General features: G+C 32.9%; 2 protein-coding genes across 5 annotated transcripts in view; one reads left to right on the top strand and one right to left on the bottom strand.

Annotated features, from left to right (window-relative positions):
• Positions 1 to 2,265, bottom strand: part of LOC145268814 (gamma-soluble NSF attachment protein-like) — a 69,491-nt gene extending 67,226 nt beyond the window's left edge. For 2 of the 4 annotated variants that reach the window (XM_080124444.1, XM_080124443.1), the window contains exon 1: positions 2,086 to 2,265. Coding sequence is in view for 2 of the 4 variants with exons in the window: in XM_080124442.1 (XP_079980568.1) it covers positions 2,086 to 2,141 (56 nt within the window). In the remaining 2 variants the exon portion in view is untranslated. The remainder of the gene's footprint in view (positions 1 to 2,085) is intronic. The other 2 variants (XM_080124442.1, XM_080124440.1) reach the window with 1 other exon arrangement.
• An 834-nt stretch (positions 2,266 to 3,099) lies between these two features.
• The window catches only part of LOC145268813 (T-cell activation inhibitor, mitochondrial-like), a 153,580-nt gene continuing 132,701 nt past the window's right edge, over positions 3,100 to 23,978 (top strand). The window contains exons 1-2 of the mRNA XM_080124439.1: positions 3,100 to 3,442; positions 23,680 to 23,800. Coding sequence (XP_079980565.1) covers positions 3,411 to 3,442; positions 23,680 to 23,800 — 153 coding nt within the window. The 5' untranslated portion in view covers positions 3,100 to 3,410. The remainder of the gene's footprint in view (positions 3,443 to 23,679; positions 23,801 to 23,978) is intronic.

Genomic DNA, 23,978 nt, shown 5'->3' with positions numbered 1-23,978 from the left:
ATTGGAACTGGGAGCATGCCTTTTCCACAAGTGCCGGCGGGAGCTTGGCAAATACTCGGCACATGGCAGTGATCAAGCTTTGGTGTTGCGAGAAATTATGTTGGTGACGTTCTAGATGTATGACCAAACGAAGTCGTCCCGCAGGTTCAGATCGAGGAAGGAGGAGGCCAGTGAGAGAAGGGTACAAAGTCGTAGCACTCTTTGCACTTGTGGGCTGGCGCTGGGCCCTGTTGCCACACCCAGGGTCTGCCAGTAGCCACCTGATTGCACCACACTTTTGAGAACATCCAAGTACATTTTGGTGTTGACTTTCAAGCTGACTTCGAAGACGTGAGGTGGTACGATGTGGTCCTCACTTGAAATCTCACCAAAGGCTATAATTGTGGCCAGAAAATTTGTTTTCCTCATTCTAGGCACGTCCTGTTATTCGTGGCAATCCAGCAATGCATTTTGAGGGTGCTGGCAATGGTCCTGTTGTCATACCGTGAATCAGTATAGAGCATGTTCTACAACGGCACATCTCTGATCTTGCTCGTTGAACATTGTGTCACTTTCAGACATGATAGAAGGCTCCTATTGCTCTTGGGATTTGCACGCAACTGGCCAACTAGAAGATGGTCTGCAATGAAAAAAGAAAAACAGTTTTCATCAAATGGAAATGGAATCATGTTGTCTTTTCTTACAATAAACTCACACCATGATTTAGTAACTTTGTCATTATTAGACAGCTTTAAGAAATTGTCTTTCAAACTGAACTTTCTCCGACCAGGTTTTTATTTGTCCCTTTTCCTCTCAAGTCCATACTTTTTACTTCCTTACATGTTCTTCTTGGCTTTCCTCTGCTAACTGACCCAGTTACCTCAACTGTTCTACATCTATTAACCCAAGCATTCTCATCCATTTGTTTTTTTGTTTTTTTTTATACTAACTGTAATCATATAATCCTGGGCAATGTCGTGTCAGGTCAGCTAGCATATATATTACTGTACTGAAGTGGCACTCACCCTATGCAGATTGAACCGACTTCCTCCGAAGGAGGACATTTCATGGGAGTATTAAATTCCCAAAATGACGACGTTAGTTTTTTTAAGCTTTTGCAAGGTGTCAACGTCCTCCTACATACAGCACCTGCTATTTCTGTACCAGATTACAATCTGGTATTGAACAGACTCAATGTTGCTTAACTTCAGTGATCATCATGAACTTGTGAACCAGCGTATCATCATCATTGTATTTTATTTAGTGTTTGATGTCTGTTTTATATATTGGCATGTGTTAGGCGGCTTTTAGAAACTGGCTTCCAAACTAACCTATCTCTGGTCAAAAAACAAATATATAACAAATAAATGTTATCAAAGGCAAGATAACTTACTCTTCTACCTACCTGGATAAGTTTTTGGTATTTTAACTTATTTTAAAGCGTTTATTTACTTTGAAACACAAGTAGTGTCCAGTGCATATAACGAGAACAAAATGACTAACAGTAAAACAAGACGCTCATTTAGTGAATCTCGATAATAGCTCAAAAATCGAAAATTAACCAAAATACTGGTTGAAACCTACCCAATAAATGTTACTATACTATACTACAAAATGCCCAAATATATATATATATATATATATATTTTTTTTTTTTTTTGCACTTCTGCAGTTTAACATTCACAAGTAAACTTAGAAAGCCATTCTTAACATCAGGGCGTAAACGCTTACGTTACGCGGACGGACGAAACTCTCCTGAAATGAAAATAATTGATTTAATTGTGGATGTTAAACTGCACTAGTGTTTTTTTCGATCTTGCTTTTGTTTTTTTGTTTTTTTGGATTTGAAAATCCGTTTCGGGTTTTGTAAATATTTAGTTATATTTGAAATATTAATCAACAGTAATTAAATTAAATGCTATGGATTTTATTAATAATTATTTTGCAAAATATAATAAAAATAAAAAATAATTTAAAACTGAAAAAAAAAATTTAATTAATTTATTAAAAAAAATTGGTTTCGTCATATTTTCATGTTATATTAAAATAAAATACAACTATTTAACAAAAAAAGGAACATTACATATAAAATATACAAACACTGACCAATTTTCAGCTGCTCTCATGTGAGAGTGTCCCTCGTTGATTTTTTTGTCATTCATCTTTAAATAAAATTTCGCTAATTACTTTTTGGAAATCACAAATTTCAAGTCGACATTTGTTAGACGATCAGCACCAAACATGAAAACGACAACATCCGTAAATTACGTAAGCGACCTTTCACCCGACAAACATAATTTATGAATAATATTAATTAAAAAGAAAAACCAAGACAAATCCAATATTAATAAATTACATATATATTTAAAAAATTAATTTTACTTTTATTACTTAATAACTATAAATAAGATTTTATTTCCCCGTTTTACAGTTTAAGTATTTGTTAATGCCGTAAGCCGCCCTCGTAAACACAATCGTCTGATATTAGTAAACACGTAAGCGGCCGTTAAATGTAATTTCTAAATAATAGGTTCTTTCAATTCTACCTATATTTTTTAAAATACAACAAATACCGAAAAATCGTTATGGTGTACGAACCTGGCACAAAACTTAGATATTATATTCTAAAACTCACATAAATTAATCGAGTAGTTTTATTATTAAATAAGAAAACAATATTTTATGAGTAGGCAAAAAGGGACTGTTCCGCATCGCCAGCTTGAAAAAAATGAAGGGCAGAATAGTCCACAATAGTTCAAACTTGTGAGATCAGTTTGGTAATGCTAATGACTTCACATTAATTGCTTTAAATTGTTTAAAAATGATTTTCTTTATAAAAATAAAAGTACTTGGTCAATTCACGTGATTTTTGGAATATGACATCTTTGTTCTGTGACAGGTACGTACATCATAAAAAGTTTAGGTTCAATTCTAAATAAGAACCTACAAATGCAATATAAATTTTTATGAAGATGAATAAATCGGATATTTATGACTTGAATATGTATATTAATAGTTTAATTAGAGTCATAATTATATTTTAAAAATTAATTTAAAAGGGGGGATTTTATTTATCTTAAACGTTTATTAAATTAATTTTACGATCGTAAGCGGCAAGTTGTCGACTCTTTCGTAATAAAAACACAAAACAGCTGACAACATGGCGACGTAGGAGGCGACCTATCTCAAAAAGCGAGTGTATTTTTCGTTCCAAAGTCCATGTATTTTTATATAAGCCACCGATTGAGGTTGTGACAGGTTTTTATTCAAACCTTGCACACACTGGCATTCTTTAGGTTGTTTATTTTTAAACAAAACGGCGAAAAGGATGAACTTATTATCTTCCGATGTAACCTAGAGACTGGTCGACCTTCTCTATATTTGTTTATGGTGTTAGTTGTTTTTAGGAATGGGATAAAAAGTCAATCAACATGTTCGCTAGAATGCTATCTATTCTGTCCAAGTAAGTATGTCTGCTTACGTTTGCTTGGCTTTGCAGTGTCGTTGACGTCTGTAGCTATGTTTTAAATAAATAAAACGAATAAAGTTCATTTGAATTGATCTTAATAGTGGCAAACGGGTAGTAAGGTTAACAACGGAGAAATCGAAAATGAGCAAAACATACGATAAACGATAGAAAATTTAACTTTCTAGCGACGTACATATTTAAAACTCGGTTTTGGTTGTTTTAAAAATTTGTTACATTGCTTTCACTTCGCCGATTTCGTCAATCAAAGCTACCGGTAGGTAGTAACTAACAAAAGTGCTCAATACATATGTAGAGCTAGTTAGTAATTTATAAAATATATATGGCGATTAAGCTACACTGAATATTCTGCGTTTCATCCACTCACAGGCGCATGCCTGAAGAATCCTAGAGTGGATGAAACGCGGAATATTCAGTGTAGCTTAATCGCCATATATATTTTATAAATTACTATATATATATATATATATATATATATACTAGAAGGTCGCCCGGCGTTGCGCGGTCATAAAATACGCATAAATATTATATTTTAATTCAACTGAGAAACTGCATGCGAATATTGTTTTTTTTGTTTTTGTTTTTTTTTTCTAAACGGGTTTGTATTACTATACACATAAATTCGAAAAAGTTGTCAACAAAACAAATAGGTACTCAGTAGGTGTATCAGAAATTTGGAGGAAATTTTGACACTCCTAACAGGAAACTGCGAATAAAATATAAAAAAAACTCGTAATTTCTCTTTTTAAAGTGGGTTGTTTATTTTCTGTATGGAATATACTTCCAAAATAAACTATTAAAGTTGTTTAAAAAATAATAGAAATATTATTTTTTATTTAAAAAAAAATAGTGTTTACAAAATGCCGGTGCGCGTTCAACCAGCCATTACGTATGAAATCAATTGAATTTTACGAATGAAAATGTTTTTTTCACTTTTTAAACTTTAAAATAAACTATTAAAGTTGTTTAAAAATACTAGAAATATTATTTTTCATTTTTTATATAACAGTGTTTACAAAATGCCGATGTGCCTTCATGCAGCCATTTTTTTTTACGTAATAAAATCAATAGAATTTTACAAGTTAAATATTTTTCAATTTTTAAAATTTAAAAATCTATCAAAATTTTTCTATTAATTCTATTTGTACGATATTTTCAGGGTCAATGTGAAATTTTATGCACTTTCCAATAAACTAAATATAATATTTTAGAGAAACGTTTATTTTTTCAAATTCACCCCCCCCCCCATTTTGAAATGTCTATCAAAATTTTAATAATTAATTTATGTACCAAAGTTTTATATATCACAAATTGAAGATAAAAGATCAATAAAGAAAGTATTCTAATTTAAAACAGAATAATTTTTTGGAAATTTACCTGTAAAGTCCAAAGTGTAAAACCCTTTTTTTTTTTAAACCACGTTGATTTTTTTTAAATGAAAGCTCATGTTATGCTTACATCGTCAAGTAAATACCAGACGCTGACGACAAATATTTCTATTTCATAGAATGTTTTCTTTTTATAGATATTAAAAAAAAATTTAGTCGATAAAGAAATATTAAAATATATCAATCAAAAACTCGTGTATTTTATTAAAAGACTTTTAAAAAACTCGAGAAAGCGGAATTTTTCTTCTAGAGGAAAAACTTATAAGTGAATGTGCGTTTCCTTTTTAAATACGGAGGATGAAAAATACTAATTTGGTTAACACACGCAACAAAAAAGAGACATTATTTATATCCCTTGGACGAATCCGTATTTCATAAATTTCATTTTAGCAGCAGCAGCTCTTTACAGCTTCGCGCAAAACACATTGCGATTTTCTACGACCCTCGCTTTAAAAAATCCTTTTATTTAAAAAATACATGGAATTTAAAATATCAATATGGATAAATTCTTAACAATTAAGGATGGAACTACCCATTTAATAGTATATTTTTTTAAGTAAGTGATTTTTTGGCAATTATATATATACATATATTTATAAGCAAGTCAAAATATGTTGATTTTTTTTATATATTTTTTAAAGAAAACCGCTTTAAAAAACAAATATTGCATAATTTGCTATTAAACCTGTTATTTTTTTTTTAATTTTTGGTCTTTGCTCCTTTAATTGAAAAAAAAACATTAAGGTTTGAATTACATTTTTCAAGTAGTTGTAAGTTTCGAAAAATAGTAAGTTGAATTGTTAAAGTTCTGATCATCATTTTTAATGGCCACTTTCTGATACACCTACTAGTGCAGTGCAGTCAGTAATGCACTTATTGATCCGTGCTGAAATAATAACGTTATTATTTAAAAAGCCATTCTTAACATGAGGAGGGGAGGGTGTTTTGTACCTATTCTGTACCTTACAATCGTGAATCAAAGCTACCGATAGGTAGTAACTAACAAAAGGCTTATATATATATATATATATATATATATATATATATATATACACTAGCAGGTTGCGCGGTCGTAAAATACGCATAAATTTTATATTTTACTTCAACTAAAAAACTTCATGCAAATATTGTTTTTATTTTATTTTATTTTTTTTTTTTTGGTACTAGTGCAGAGAGTGATCCGATCCGCCGCGCTATTTTTAAAATCGTATTTCCAAGTTTAATTAAAGTTTTATGATATGCTTTTTTATTCAATTGTAAGGTTGAAGTATAGAATAGGTACAAAACACCCTCCCCTCCCCATGTTAAGAATGGCTTTATTTACGTCCGGATTACTACTAGTACCGTTTTTTTTTTTTCTAAACGGGTTTGTATTACTATACACATAAATTCGAAAAAGTTGTCAACAAAACAAATAGGTACTAGTGCACTTATTGATCCGTGCTGAAATAATAACGTTATTATTTAAAAAGCCATTCTTAACATGGGGAGGGGACGGTGTTTTGTACCTATTCTGTACCTTACAATTGAATAAAAAAGAACATATCATAAGACTTTAATTAAACTGAGAAATACGATTTTAAAAAATAGCGCGGATCAGTAATTTTTTTTTTTTTTTTTTTACATAGGCATCACCATTTATCAAGGCCCAGAGATGAACTCGAGTGCATTAGTACCAACAAATAAATGTTATCAAAGGAAAGATACGTTACTTTTCTACCTAAATGGATATTTTTTTAGTGTTTTTATTTAATGTAACATGTTTATTCAGCTCGAAAAACATACAGATGTATTGGAAAATTTAAAATGGCGCCCGGCCCGACTCTCTCTTGAACACGGTAAGTTTGGGAAAATGAGTTAAAAATGAAAAATACTATACAAAATACTGTTAGAAACTTGCTCAATATGTTAGTGTGACATGGACTGACATATATAAACAGTTCACTTCTTGTAAGTAAAACAAAAAATACTCGAGCTGAAATCGAAACTTAAACTTTAAGTCAAGTATTATAACCATTAGACCGGCTTAATACGATCTTTAAAGAGTTTTCACAACTACTTATTTTTAACAATGAATCTGTCATGTGAAGCATACACATTCGTTGAACTTTTAACAAATAGATAAAAATCCGACGACCCCCTACCTCTTCCACGTACCAATTTTTCAATTTTGACCCTTTAGCAGCTCATTTGTCCGGATGAAAACGGACTAAAAAGTTTTACACATGTCTGAATATCCTATACATCAAATTTCAAATTTGTTGATTAAAAATCCGTTGGGTATATAGGGTGAGAAGTGCCCTCATGCATACAGATTCTCAGTTATATATATATATATATATATATATATATATATATATATATATATATATATACTGTTTTAACAAAAACCAAGACTTCAAAGAATGATAGGTGATAGCAACAAAAAGTGTATTTCATTGTTAGTTACAATTGTTTCAATACCATTTGGACAAATTCAAACAATATGTCGTTTGAAAATTTTCACAAGGACAGCCTTTCTTCAAACTTCTAAATAAAAAAATACTTTAACAATAAAGCATTATGGAAAAGAAATATTTCCTTTATAAGGAAACGAAATATGCAATATGGTTTCCATTCTGCTAGATCTACAGCAGATGTGCTTGCAGTTATATCTCATAGGATTAGCGAATCTCTCGATGGAGACTAACTTCCTAGGGCAATTGCTCTTGACATATCAAAGGCCTTTGATAGAGTATGGCATAAAGGTTTACTTTAAAAGATCTCCAACTACGGTATAGCTGGAAATGTCTTCTCAATTATTGAATCATTTCTCTCTGATAGGTTCATAAGAGTAGTGGTTGATAGGCAGAAATCAGAAGTAATAAGTATTAATGCTGGAGTCCCTCAGGGGTCCATCCTGGACCCAACTCTCTTCCTGATTAATGATCGACCGCATCACATCCTTACATCATTCGTAGACATGTATGCTGATGACACTACTATCTATGGTAGCACATCTAAGACCGTAAACGACCAAGTTTTCTCTGATTCTCTCTCCTCTGATCTTGAGCAAGTGGTACAATGGGTAAAGAGGTGGCTTGTTACTTTTAATGCATCTAAAACCAAGCTTTTATCTTTACATCATCAATGCTCTGATCTCCATCTGGCATCAATTGAAATGAATGGCTCTCGTCTTGGGGAGGCCTCATGTTTTGACAAGCTTTTAGGCTTGACCTTTACTCCTAATCTTAAATGGAACACATACACTAAATCCGTTGCTAAGGCCGTTGGAAAAATGGTGGGATCCTTCTATCGATCCAGTAGATATCTCACTGTTGATGCAATTCTCTATCTATATAAGAGCCAGGTACATCCAAGGATTGAGTAGTGTTGCCACATCTGGGGAGGAGCTGCTAGAAAGGACTTATCCTGCCTTGATAGAGTTCAAAATAGACTTCGTAGCCTCGTAGAGGATGTCCTTTTCTCTTCCCTGCAACCTTTTTCTCACAGAATAGATGTTGCGAATTTGTCTCTGCTTTATCGTTATTTTCATGGCAAGTGCTCGGCTGAGCTCCAATCTATAGTCCACTCTCACCAAACTTTCACAAGAAACACCCGTCTAGCAGAAAACACTATCAATAATTTCCCTCACTCTTTATCTGTGCCTAAACCTAAACAAAGATTCCCTGAGCAAAGCTTCTTTCTTAGAACTGCACACCTATGGAATTGACTTCCGTTTTCCTGCTTTCCAGCCGATTACAATATGGTTGTCTTCAAGTCTAATGTAAGGAAGTTTTTTATGAGCCGTTCCATATAAGTTAACAAATTTACCGAATTTCGATTACTAACGATTACTATATTGTCCAATTTCTACTGTACACTCTTTAACCCTTATCCTTGAGTGGCCTCTTGGCTTTGATAAGTGGTGATGCCTATGTAAAAAAAAAAGAAAGAAAGAAAGAAAGAAAGATAAAGCAAAACTAATCAAATGCAAACACGCAAATGCCTGGCTTTCGTGCCGGTTAGTATCTGTTCTGTAACGGGTCTTTGGTCAATGTAGGGAAAACCCTTCATACTGAGACAATAACTATTTATTTAGAAACTGCCAGAGTGCCCCCTTTTTGGGAGAGCTGGTCTTCCCCCACATTAAAAACGACCTTATGTCTTATTTACTTTCGTGGGGAAGCAAATAAATAGCAAGATAGAAAGCAGGAAGCTTAACTGGCCTTAGGCCAGGTTTTAAAGCAACGTTCATTTCTGCGCATGCGTGGCGACTCCTTTGATTCCTAACTTAATTACCAACTCATTGAATTCACAGTGAGCAGGAAGGGATTTCCGCAACTTTGCTGTCCATGGAAAGCAGCTACTGGAATAGGAAGCTGTATAACAATGAAGTATTAAAACAACGAATTGATGGAGACCACTGGACCAACGAGTCAAACGAGCTGGAACAAAGGGAGCAGGAAATAGATCAGACAATTCTTAGGAGCACATGCCATAATAGTATTTGTAGAAAAGACTGAGACTAGCAACATCACGTCTGTGAGAGAGAAGTTTTTTTGTTTTTTTTTACACAGTAATCAACACTGATCAAGGCCCGGAAGCCACTCAGGGATAAGGGTTGGAGTGAAAAAAAAAGGGTGGGGCCAATCAAATTACAGATATGTTTTTGCAATTCATCAAGAACCTTCAAATGAGGCGTACGGCACAATCACATTGACACACAGGTTCTCGCCAAATCACCGAAGTTAAGCAACATTGAGCCTGGCCAGTACCAAATGGGTGACCATTTGTAAGGCGAGGCGCTGTATGCACCTTCTGGGAAGGTTGGGCATGGGGACAGCACCCTCACCCTGTAAAAAGAACTCAGTCACTACAAAAGCATCTACAAAGTTGTAGATGGCCTATGCCCCTTCGGGGCTCAAGGCTATGGATGGATTCAAATGAGACACAGATTCACCAGCCCAAATACAACAACAGTACCTCATACATGGTTTGATAGTAGATTTGTAGAGAGAGAGAATAGCCTCCTGTAGTTAATCTACTTGCCCAGGAAACGTCGGGATATGGGTTAGCTAGTATTTAAAATAATTTGGTAAACAACTGTTTTAGTATCCTAAATACACTTGATTTTATCATTTCTGATTCGTTCTTAAATTTATTAAATTATTACAACACTATATATCACTTGTTTTTCATTGTATCAAAGCACAATATATATATATATATATATATATATATATATAAGTGAGATAAGACAGATTAAAAATCAGGCGAAAATCCCGATATACATTACTTGAGGTAATACTTTCAGGGTGATCCTAGCCAAAAAGGAGAAGCTCAATATATATATATTTGTATATACATGAACAGGAGGTATATGATGATCTCCAAAGAGGCTTAATATGTGATTATGACTTACAAAATATATCTCCCCTAAGTGGGAGGGTATATGCACTACTAACAAAAATTAAAAACAAAAAATTTTTGCTAGTACACGTATAATTTAAGTGATGCGTCTGTTAATGAAGAGTCGGTTGTGACATACAATACTCCCCACCACGTCCCTTGCAAAACCCTGTACCTGTAGCAGCATTTGGATGGGTTAAGCTGGCCACAATGGTGGTAACTACATCTTGCATCAAAGCCATCAACCCCTATCTATCGGCAGCAGAGTTGACAGCAAGCCAGGTACGGCCAATGATGGAGTACTGTTGCCACATCTGGGCAGGAGCTGCTAGAAGAAGCTTATCCTGCCTTAACAGAGTTCAAAATAGACTTCGTAGCTTACTGGGGGATGCCCTTTTCTCTTCCCTGCAACCTCTTTTCTACAACCCTTTCTCTGCTTTATCATTATTTTCATGGCAAGTGCCCATTTGAGCTTTATCTATGGTCCCCTCCTCACCAAACTTTCACGAAAAACACTCGTCTAGCCAAAACCACTATCAATAATTTCTCACCCTCTTTTTCTGTGCCTAAACCTGAATGTAGATTCCATGAACAAAGCTTCTTTCTTAGAACTGCACGCCTGTGGAACTGTCTTCCGTTTTCCTGCTTTCCAGCTGACTACAATATGACCGTCTTCAAGTCCAACGTAAACAAGTTCTTGATGAGCCGTTCCACTTAAGTTAACAAATTTACCAAATTTCCATTACTTATGATTACTATATTGTCCAATTGACTACTGTACACTCTTAACCCTTATCCTCGAGTGGTCTCTGGGCCTTGATAAGTGGTGATGCCCATGTAAAAAAAAAATCGATTTTTTAAAATATATCGTTTAAAGCAAAAACAATATTGCTTAATTGTCATGTCGAAAATACTAATATATCCAAAAATTACGAAAATACATAGAGTAAAACAACTACTATTGTGTTTTTAGTAAAAAAAAAAAAAATGGGTTTGTATTACTGTACACATAGATTCGAAAAAGTTGTCAAAAAAAAAAGCTTCTTTCTTAGAACTGCATGCCTGTGGAACTCTCCGATTGCCTGCTTTCCAGCTGACTACAATTTGATTGTCTTCAAGTCCAATGTAAACAAGTTCTTGATGAACTGTCCCCCTTATAATCCAATTTACAAAATTCCCACTACTTATGTTTACTACGCTATAATCACATTGACTAATGTATACCCATTAACCCTTGTCCTCGAGTGGCCTCCGGGCCTGGTGATTCCTGTGTAAAAAAAAAAAGATCCAGCCATTCCAAAAATGCGAGAACCAGACTCTCTATATCTGCTTTTACTTTCACAAGATAAGTCTTAAGTTGGCAAGCTTGGTTCTTCTTCGGTCAGGCGATGAGTTCATCCGTCAATTGGTGGAGCCCATTGCACCCACTGGTTGGAAGAAGTGCCAAGCTGGCTCACCTCTGGCAAAAAGAGGAAGTGATGCATGGGAGTATATTATGACTACAGAAAAGCTACTACACTTCTACTCCCCCCAAAAAAGGAGGAGGTAATGCCTGGAAGGATGATCTTATGACAACAGTACAACATACGTCTATAGAATTTGAACCAAATTTTGTGTTTGTTTTTTTATACTAACCTTAACCACTGCTGATGCAATCCTCTAACCGTATAAGAGCCAAGTACATCCTAGGATGGATTACTGTTGCCACATCTGGGAGGAGCTGCTCAGAGCATCCTTTTCTGCCTTGACACAAAACTTCGGCATCTGATGGGCGATGTCTTTTTCTCCTCTTTGCAACCTCTGTCTCATAGAAGAGATGCTGCTAGTCTCTCTCTGCTCTATTGTTATTTTCATGGCAAAATCGAACTGTTCTTTGTTTATTTAATTAATTAGAATTCTTATTGAGATGAGTTAATTTATAAATTAATATGACAGCATGTGTGTTCTTTTGTGTGTCACACTTACATCTTTCTCCTTCCGATTGATTGTCGTTTCATTGTTATGACCTTCAATTTTTTGTAATAAATTTTACCAAGTACTCTTTATAAGTTTTTGTTACAGTTTCGATTATAGTTGATGACACTCAAGTCATCTATTTTTTTTATTAATTTTACTAAGAATTTTTCATAAGTTTTGGTTTCGGTTTCAATTCAAGCTGATGAACCCAAGTTATATAGATACATTTTTTTTTATTTTTGAAATCATAATTTTATAAGAATCGAATTGACTATAATCTATAAATATAAAAGCGGAAATTTATGTGTGTTTGTATGTGTGTTCACTTTTTCTGTATGTCTACAAAAGGCTTTTTTCAGAGAAGCGGTCGGTCGGTTCACAACTTCTTAAAACTTTTTATATCACATATAAATCGTAATATCTCAGAGTTAACAACGAAGCTCGCCTGTCTATTTAATTTGCTCTACTTCGGGACAAGATAAATATTCAACATTTGTCACTCGCTGCATGTGGGTTAGTCTTTTTCCTATAACATCTTGGGAAAATAAAAATAAAAAAAAGTGTTCCCGCAGTAAACTTTACCTCATTAAGTCATTAAAATGTGCACCTGCCAAATCCAAGTAATTAAATAAATTCAAACGTGTTTCTGTTAGCATCTTGCAGTGGCCCAATGGTTAAAACCGTCGCACTTTTTTTTTTTTCACACTTTAATTTCCAACTTTGCCTCAAGGGTTCGGGTTCGATCCTCATACTTACCTACCAAAACATTTTTTTTTTATTTTAACCCCCCCCCTCCCGGAGTTTTCACACACACCTCCAAACACTCGGGCAACGTCGGGTACCTCTCGCTAGCAATATATACAAGCACATTTAAGTGTATTTTGCAAGCTTAGATAAATACCAGTGAAGTTGTAACAAAAAAGCTACAATAATACCAGGCCGTCTCCATTTACGCTGAACATCCACAGAATGCCAACATCAACATGTGAATGAATCCACTGTGGAATTTCCACAGGTCCCACTAGTTTGTATTATTTATTTATTCATTGTTATTGCGGACTATCATCCTCATCTTCTAGTTGTTGTTTCACAATGTTTCGGTTAACTATTCCTCTGGCCTTCGTCAGGTAATTACCGCGGCGGGATAGGAACGCCAAATCTCCTAACTGCATCCTCAGCAATTACTGCCTTCCATAGTTGTTGTCGTCTCACCTGACGAAGGCCAGAGAAATAGTTGGCCAAAACGTTGTGAAAACAACAACTAGAAGATTAGGATAATAGTCCGCAATAAATAAATAAATTGTTGCAGACCATCTACTAGTTGGCAAATTGTGTCAAGAGCTATAGGAATCTTCTCTCATGCCTGAAAATGGCACAATATTCAACAAACAAGATCAGAGAAGCAAGCACCCTCAAAATGTATTACTGGATTACTACGTATAACAGGGACGTGCCCAGCGTAATGAAAACAAACTTTTTGGCCACGGTTATGATTTTTGCCGGCCCGAAAGTAAACACCAAAGTGTACCTGTATGTGTAGCAATGTGTGGGGATCACCTAGTTCAATCAGACCCTGGGTATGGCAGCAGGACTCAACACCGGCTCAAAAGTTCAAAAAGTCCCAGGCTTGGCTTCAGAAAAAAGTACTAGAATTTGTTCCCTTCTATCACTGCTTCCCTCCTCTCTTAACCTGAACCCGCTGGACTTCTTCCTTTGATCAAACGTCGAGAACGCCATTAGCATGATCTCTCACAACATCAAAACCAGTTTGATTGCAACCATTTTTCGAGTTAAATAAATAAATGGATAAATAATGTTCTTTCTTTGATTGGATTTTTTCAGTTATCAATTTTTTCATGCTCATTGGAGGCATTCTGATACTAACCCTATCTAAGAACACTACCAGACACATGAAGTACATTTGTGTGAAATTTCGAAAAAAGTGGCCTGGTCGTTTCCGAGTCCATAGGGAATGAACTCACACACACACACACACACACACAAAGTGTGTTTTATATATAAGTAGATAGATAGATTTAAGTCATCTTGAGTGCGATTTGCTCGATTTGGCCAATATAACCTCTGACCTTCTTCAGGTGTCTCTTGTCAAACTCTGAAATCTTTCTGTTGAACTTGGGAATCTGAAGAGAATTTCGAATGGCATCTTTTATTTAATCCATAAGTGTAGAATGCTTTCATTCCGGATAGAAGTTATATTCTGAGTATTTCTCACACTGATGATTGAAACTTCAACCTCCAGAGGAGTGTCACTTAGAACCGAATTTTACCAATTACTTTATGCATTACCCCAGGGGGGTCCTTGCAGACAATTCTTGTATGAATTTTAGGAGTGTTTAACCAATTCTTGTTTTTAAATGTACAATCTTACTACTTATCACTATATGTCGCTATTTATTGCTACAGATTACTATGTTTTTTTTTTTGTTTTTTTTTTTACAAGGAGGTCACCACTTATCAAGGCCCGGAAGCCACTCAGGGATAAGGGTTATTGAAAGGTTATTGCATGTACAGTACGTTGTACATTAGTGTTGAAATTTCATAAAGTTTCTACTTAAGGGGGCGGTTCATCAGGAATTTGTTTACGTTGGATTTGAAGACATCCAAGTTGTAGTCAGGTGGGAAACAGGCAGATGGAACAGAGTTCCACTGGCGTGCTGTTCTAAGAAAGAAGCTGTGTTCATGGAATCTACGTTTTAATTTAGGCACAGATAGAGAGTGGGGAAAATTTTTGACAGTGGCTTCAGCTAGACGGCATGTTGGCAGAGTGCTCGCCTCGCATGGAAGAGGCTCGGGTTTTGAATGCCGAGTTTGGATTTGTCTAACTGATGAGCCCAAATGAGGGTGAAATTCGAGTCTTGGACTTCTGGTTTGTTAGCTGTCATGGCTCTTGTGGGCTGCGACGTTGTTTGACGTTGGAAATAAATATATAATTTCTCAAATTCTGAAAATTAGATTACTATATATATGGTACGTCCAAGGATGGAGTACTGTTGCCACGCCACATCTGGGCAGGAGCTGCTATAAATAACATATCCGGCTTTAACAAAGTTCAAAATAGACTTTGTAGCTTAGTAGAAGATGCCCTTTTCTTTTCCCTGTGACGTTGTGAGCCTGTCTCTGCTTTATTGTTATTTTCATAGCAAGTGCCCGTCTGAGCTCCAATCTATGGTCCCCCCCCTCGCCAAACTTTCACGAGAAACACTCGTCCAGCTGAAAACACTATCAATAATTTCCCCACTATTTCTTGATCTTTATTCTTGATCCGTTCCCCTGAAGTAATCCAATTTACCAAATTTCCACTACCAACGATTACTACAATATTGTCCCATTGACTACTGCACACTCTTTAACCCTTACCCTCGAGTGGCCTCTAAGCTTTCATAAGTCGTGTCTCCTATGTAAAAAAAATATATATATATATAGTAATCTAATTTTCAGAATGTGAGAGATTATATAATTATTATATTATTAATTATATATATATATATATATATATATATAATTTAAAGGAGATTAGAATAATAGTCTAAAGAGCTAAGTGTATTTTAATGTAATAGTGAAATTACTAGTTTAATTAAAATACAGGAAATGTTCGTTGTAATTTAGATATATAATAAGCTCGATAGTTAAATGTCCTAGAGCTAATTCAATATTAAGTAATGTGATTTATAATTTAAAAATTAAAAAAAAAAAAAAAAAAAAAAATTTAAATTTAAAAATCAAATTTTAATTAAATTAAAAATCAGTTTCATAAGAAGGAATAACAACAAAATCAATTATCTGTACGATCATTTCGGAAATCCGTGCTTTTTATTTGTGGTATACATGAAGTCACGTAGAACAATTATACATAGCTTTTTTTTTCTTTTTTTTTTTGGTAAGCACGGTCTCCTCATCAGCAAATTTAGGAGGATTTCTATTGAATTTAAAAGACACCAAAAATAAACTTAGCATTAAAAGTACGGCAGATGAATCTGAAAAATTGAAATAAAAGGTTTAGATTTAAAATTTATAAGAAAATTAGTATAGGTTAGAGATAGAAATGAGTAGAAAAAATATATATTTTTTGAATTTACATAATAAATCACTTCTATATGTCCACAATCAATCAAACCACACTAAATCAATATTAAAATCAATAGTTCCCAATATCGCTCTAAGAATTTCTAGACTGTCTTCTACTAAATCAATATTTACCAAAAATGAAAAATACTATAATGAAGCCCTTAAAAACTCTGGATATAATTCACAAATTAAATTCATAAATGAAAATGATAGAAACATAAACTGCATTAAAAATAAACCTATTAAGAGCGTAATAACATATAATATGGCAATGTCTTCCCGTATACGAGTTAAGAAAAATAACCAAGAGACAAAAAAAGATAAAACCAAACTACAAATATTAGATAATAATACAAATAAACAGCAAACTAAAACCCGCAAACGTAAGAATAGACACAAGGAGATCCTATGGTTCAACCCCCCGTATTCCAAAAACCTAGAAACAAACATAGCTAGAGAATTTTTTAAAATATTAGATAAGAACTTTAAAGCCCCCCATAGATATAATAAGATTTTCAATAAGAACACAATTAAAGTCTCTTACTCTACTATGCCTAACCTTCATCAGAAAATAATTAGCTCTAATAATAAGAAAATGAATAAACTACAAAATACAACTATACAAAATACATCGGACTGTAACTGTAGAAGAAAAAATAAATGTCCCCTACAAGGCTCATGTCAAATTAAAAATGTTATCTATAGCTGCACAGTATCAAAAACTCCAAATATACAAGAACCTATCAACAGCCATAACTCAACTACCAGATTAAATAATAACACCAACTTAAATCAATCTACTGATCAATTACTAATCAACCCACCACATTATAATCCAACAATAGACCTAACGGAAAATAATCATAATAATCAAGAGGTAATATATATTGGTTCCACATCTGGCCCAATAAAACATAGAATTTCAACGCACAAACATTCTTTTAAAAATAACTCTCTATCAAACCAAACTACTCTATCCAACTATATTTGGCAACTAAAAAATAGCAATATTTCTTTCAACTTAAAATGGCAAATAATTGAGACTTGCAAATCATATAAACCAGGAGATAAATTTTGTACACTATGTACAAAAGAAACCCTAAAAATTTTAAAATATGAAGATATAAAAAGCACAACCAAACTAGTAAATTCAAGACACGAGCTTCTAACATGTAATCATAAATGTTGGTTTAAATTTAATAAATATAAACCACCTTAAATCATTAAAAATTACTCATTAGTAAAAATATATTACAATTTTTTTTTTTTTTTTTTTTTTTTAATAAATTAAGTTAGACCAATTACCGCCCTTAGACCCGTAAATCAAATAATAAATAAAGCCAATAACACGTGACAATTATCTCCCCTTAAAAACTTGCAAAATAAATATTCTCTCTATATATATTAACTGTAGCGTCTTTAAATCAAAATACGCTAACAGAAACAATTTACTGCACGAGCGTCGCCCTTTTAAAATTCATCATTCAATAAAATAAAAAGCTATAGCAAACATCTAAATGACTACTTTAAACACAGTTCCTGATTTCAAAAAAAGAAAAACTAAAAGGTAACTATCTCTATATATTTTTAAATCAAATTTATTATGTAAATTCAAAAAATATTTTTTTTTTCTACTCATTTCTATCTCTAACCTATACTAATTTTCTTATAAATTTTAAATCCAAACCTTTTATTTCAATTTTTCAGATTCATCTGCCTTACTTTTAATGCTAGGTTTATTTTTGGTGTCTTTTAAATTCAATAGAAATCCTCCTAAATTTGCTGATGAGGAGACCGTGCTTACCAAAAAAAAAAAAAAAAAAAAACTATGTATAATTGTTCTACGTGACTTCATGTATACCACAAATAAAAAGCACGGATTTCCGAAACGATCGTACAGATAATTGATTTTGTTGTTATTCCTTCTTATGAAACTGATTTTTAATTTAATTAAAATTTGATTTTTAAATTTAAATTTTTTTTTTTTTTTAATTTTTAAATTATAAATCACATTACTTAATATATATATATATATATATATATATATATATATATAGATGGACTAACGGATAAAGAGGTTAGGCTCATTACCGTGGGGTCCCGATTTCGGATCTTGCTAGATTCAGCCACTCTGGTGAATCATAGATGACGAAACACATGTCAGTGGAGGATAATTATATTTTAAAAACAATATATATATACCGCTCCCTATGTAGGGGTACCAAATTGGTTAAAGGGAAAATTATTCCCAATTCGCATTTAGGTAAAAATGCACTTTCCTAAATAATTGAATTCATTCAAAACTTATCGCAAAAACAAATAACATACAACCAAATCGCGATATATCAAAACAGTTGGCAAGATGGACCAGCGGATAAAGAGGTTAGGCTCATTACGTGGGGTCCCGATTTCGAATCTCGCTAGATTTAACCAATCTGATGAGTCGTAGACAACAAAACATGTGCCTGTGGATAATTATATTTAAAAATATATATATATATATATATATATATATATATATATATATATATATATACTAGCAAAAGTGCCTGTCGTTGACTGGGTTCAAAAACAGCCTACAGAAAATGGACTCTGATTTATGAAAGTATGATAGGTTATGAAAGGAAAGGTTATAAAGAGATAGTTTCAAATTTGGGGGTATCAAAACCCAAGCAAAATATGATGAAAGTAAAAATAAAATAGATAAACCCCATAATTCATTATACCATACCTGTTCACAATGAAACACTTATAACAATATTCTGTGGATCTATATTAAAAAAACCTTGTTAAACTTTGTGACATATTTCCATTCTATGGAGATCAGGCGCGAACGAACACCCCATAATTTTATTATACCATATTTCTTCAAACTGAAACATAATTATCAAAGTATATTTACGCAGATAGATATGAAAAGTCTTTATTAAAGTTTGTGCCTATTTCCATTCTATGGAGTCCAGGCGCGAACGCAGACCCCACAATTTTATTATACCATCCCTATTTAAGTTAAAACATATTTTTTTTATTTCCATACTTTGTGGACCAGGCGCGAACGCAGACCCCGCAATTTTAATGAACCACCGTTCTGCCAGATCAAACATACCCATTCCTGTGTCTCGATACATCTTCTATCATTATATGTAATCAGTTTTTTAAAATAGTCAACCATATAGGAGCCTATTCGTGACCACACACACACACATCCAGCTTTATATTATATATATATATATATATATATATATATATATATATATATATTAGTGATGGGACGATTCTAATATTTTCCCCGATTCCGATACAATTACCAATTCCTTACTAAATTCCCGATTCCAATACAATTACCGATTCCAATTCTTTATAAGTCTCTAAATATTTAACTATGAAGTAGTTATTTTTTCACAATTATAGTAAAAACACCTGTTAAATGTGTAGATATTTTCTCAGGCATAAAAAATACACTTGTAAGCAATGATCTATAGATTTTAGTTTTACTATTAGTTAAAAAATCAATATTTATTATTTTATTATTATTATCAGCATTGAAAAATTTTGCTTTTAACAGAATTAGATAAAAAAAAAAAAAACATTAAAAGAATCGTTTATTGGCATTGGAAAGTAGGTACTAATTTCTAAAAGTTCCAATTTTTCCAATTTTTTATTTCAATTCTGATGAATCGTCCCAATACTAATATATATATATATATATATATATATATATATATATATATATATATATATATATATATATATATATATATTAAGTAATGTGATTTATAATTTAAAAGTTTTAATATTTTTTAAATTTAACAATCAAAATTTAATTAAATTAAAAATCAGTTTCATAAGAAGGAACAACAACAAAGTCAATTATCTGTACGATCGTTTCGGAAATCCGTGCTTTTTATTTGTGGTATACATGAAGTCACGTAGAATAATTATACATAGTTTTTTTGGTAAGCACGGTCTCCTCATCAGCAAATTTAGGAGGATTTCTATTGAATTGAAAGTAAGGCAGATGAATCTGAAAAATTGAAGTAAAAGGTTTGGATATAAAAAAACTATGTATAATTATTCTACGTGACTTCATGTATACCACAAATAAAAAGCACGGATTTCCGAAACGATCGTACAGATAATTGACTTTGTTGTTGTTCCTTCTTATGAAACTGATTTTTAATTTAATTAAATTTTGATTGTTAAATTTAAAAAATATTAAAACTTTTAAATTATAAATCACATTACTTAATATTGAATTAGCTCTAGGACATTTAACTATCGAGCTTATTATATATCTAAATTACAACGAGCATTTCCTGTATTTTAATTAAACTAGTAATTTCACTATTACATTAAAATACACTTAGCTCTTTAGACTATTATTCTAATCTCCTTTAAATTATATATATATATATATATATTAGTCATATTCCTGTTTGTTTGTTTGTTTGTTCAGAATTTGGTTAATATATACAAAAGTTACACTGTTTCACAAATAAATTAAATTTCAAGAATGCCAGGGATTTAGCTTTTAATGGCTATATTTTGAGTTATTTCGAGAGGAAAATAAATTAACTCTGTTATATATGCTCCAGGCAGACTACTTTTCATTGTGTCAAAAAATCATTTTTTTCAGTATTGTCCCATAAAGAGATATACTTATATATTTGAAGAATTGTGAGGGGGGTACTCACTTTTGTGATACACTGTATAACAACTACTGCTTTACTGAAGATCCCACATTTTGCTAAATCCTACCCTCTGATGAGAAGGAAAGTATTTCTTCGAAACTCTGTGGATTAAGGACTATTATTTAGTATTACCTTTTTAAAATTAAGTATGTTTTTAACTCCTTTTCAAAGTGTTTTTTAACAAGTTTCATTGACTACTTATTCTTATATATATATATATATATATATATATATATTAACCCTTCTATCCAGTAATAGCTGACAGAACAGAAACAGTCTACTCCATGGGTCAAATACAAGGTTCAGGTTGTACAAAATAAATCCATCTTGCATTCAATTTTAATTTTTCTGTGACGTCATTCAAGTCCCAAATGATTATGGACTCATCGTAACTTCCGGAAATTAAGAATTGGCCTACAAACAGATGAAAAGACATTTAGACATTATGCAGACACGGAGAACACTTTATATATATATATATATATATATATATATATATATATATATTTAGTAATGTGATTGACAATTTAAAATTCAAATTAGAATTAATTTTAAATTATCAATCACATTACTAAATATTAAAGTAGCTCTAGGATATTTGCCTATCGAGCTTATTATATATATCTGAATTACAACGAGCACTGTTCTTTTTTTGTATTTTAATTAAATTAGTAATTTTACTATCACATTAAAATACACTCTGCTCTCTAGACTACTGTTCTGACCCCAGTGATTGTCTGTATTTTTGAGATGAGGTGTTTTCATTGATTGAGATTGTCGGACTGACTTCCTCATCTTGGTCGTTATTGTCACAACGTTTCGGCCGTTTTGCCCTCCGGCCTTCGTCAGGTGTTTTGTAATGAACTGGGGAACCGTTTGTTAGGAGTCTCGAAATAATAATAAAGGATTGGGTTCGAGACTCTTAACAAACGGTTCCCCAGTTCGATACAAAACACCTGATGAAGGCTGGAGGGCAAAACGGCCGAAACGTTGTGACGGTAACAACCAAGATGAGGAAGTCAGTCCGACAATCTCAATCAATGTTCTAACCCCCTTTATATATATATATATATATATATATATATATATATATATATATATATATATATATATATATATATATGTTTTTATTGCACAGAATTTTGAATGGGCGTGAAAATCTAAAATCTAAGAATCGTGTTAACGATAATAAAGGATGAAATGTATAAAAAATGTATCCGTAAATATGACATGAGGAATGTTGTATTGTTGGTCCCGTTAATACAAAATATTTCAATAACAAAATGAATAGACTAATATCTGAATAACAAGAAGAATTTTTTCCGTAGTTCCTGATATTTTTTGAGATCCCATTATTTTTCCTACTATTATTTACTGATATACTTTTTCCTAGCATAAAAAAAAGAAGAAAACGCTAGTCAGAATCGAATATCGACATGTTAGATTCATTACTACTTAGGACAAACATGAAAAATTAATCAGGCTAACGTTTATAAATAAAAAAAAATATTTACTTTGCTACTTAAGCCGCAGTTAAATAACAAAAATATACTAACAAAGTCCATGGACATTCCACGGTTGTTGAAAATGTTTAAAACACATAAATAAAACGAATAAAAATAAAATAAAACAAATAACGAGAACATTTAAGCAATTCTTTAAAATCCTTTTAAAGCAGTTTAATTATTTTAGAATAATAAACTATGTTAAATATTATACAACAGCATTAGAATATTAACATATGCAAACGTGAGTAAATAGCTTACAGAATTACAATAAAAATTACTTAATGATGACCTTAGGAACTAACAAAGGAAGGATTGTAATATAGGCAGATTAGTCAGCCGCAAGGACAGACGCAGAGTTGAGTACTAGCTAGTGACAGGTTAGGACGGAAGTTATCATCCCTGGGTTCAGGAGCGTGGGGGGAAAGCGACCTCAGCATGGTGTAGAACCAATGAAATTGAAGCCTCGATTTTCAGTCTCAATGGAAATCGAGAATAAAAAGATTACTTTCTAAAAAACTTGTTTTTATTACATTTTCACCCCAAACAAGGCATGTTGCCACTTTAATGTAGGGGCCTACTATCAGAGACAATAAGCTACAGGGGTACTATGTAGGGAGTTGGGCAGCAAAGTGTCGGTTCATGTTACACTTGAACTTCTGCATGTCAGTACCGTCGTGGAAGCAGGGACCTGGAAGGGAATTCCAAAGTCTAACGGTTCTGGGGAAGAAACTACTGGAGTAGAAGGCTCTCTTACATCTAGGGATCTCTACAGTGAAGGAGTGGGATTTAGCTGCTTTTCGGGTTTGTCGGGGGTATTTATGTCGAGGGGGTACAAGTGCTTAAGATTTCTAATGATGAAAAAACACTCGCGCAGACCAGTATCCATAGATGACAACCAAATCAAGACACTAATTGAGAATTTGTATTATTTGGCCAACTTTGACATCTGCATAGAATTTGAAACAAAACTTTTTATTTAATCTATAGAGAGAGAGTAGCATACTGTCGTTCCATCAACCATAACGTTGGTAGAAGTCTTAAACAATTTACACAATCTTAGCGTCGCCTGCATTGAGGATTGAACCTTCAACCTCTAGAAGAGTGTCACTTAGAACTGAATTTACCTAGTACTTTATCAGTTACGCTGTTTTTACTGCAGTTAATACACTTTTTTTTTTGTTTTTACTTTGCAGAGGAAACTGCCTCTCCAATCTCTGTCATCGTAACTTGACGACAAGTGAAGCAGCCACTGCCCTTCGTCCTTTCTACTTTGCCGTTCATCCCGATTTGTTTGGACAGCACCCAAAAGAAAGAGTTGAGTACAAACTTTTTTTTTTTTTTTTTTTCACTTTTCACACTTTTCTTTTTGGTCCCCTGACAAAGCAGAGATTGGACCCAGTAATTCACTCCTGTTCGCCCATTTCTCAATAACCTTGAATTTTTAAAAAATTTTGCAGGAACATTAGTCATGGTGAAAGTAAATTTTTACCGG

The sequence above is a fragment of the Euprymna scolopes genome, chromosome 44 (assembly GCF_053919585.1).
Source record: "Euprymna scolopes isolate OS-2025 chromosome 44, ASM5391958v1, whole genome shotgun sequence".
Taxonomy (NCBI): Eukaryota; Metazoa; Mollusca; class Cephalopoda; order Sepiida; family Sepiolidae; genus Euprymna; species Euprymna scolopes.
This window is presented reverse-complemented; position numbering and strand designations above follow the sequence as displayed.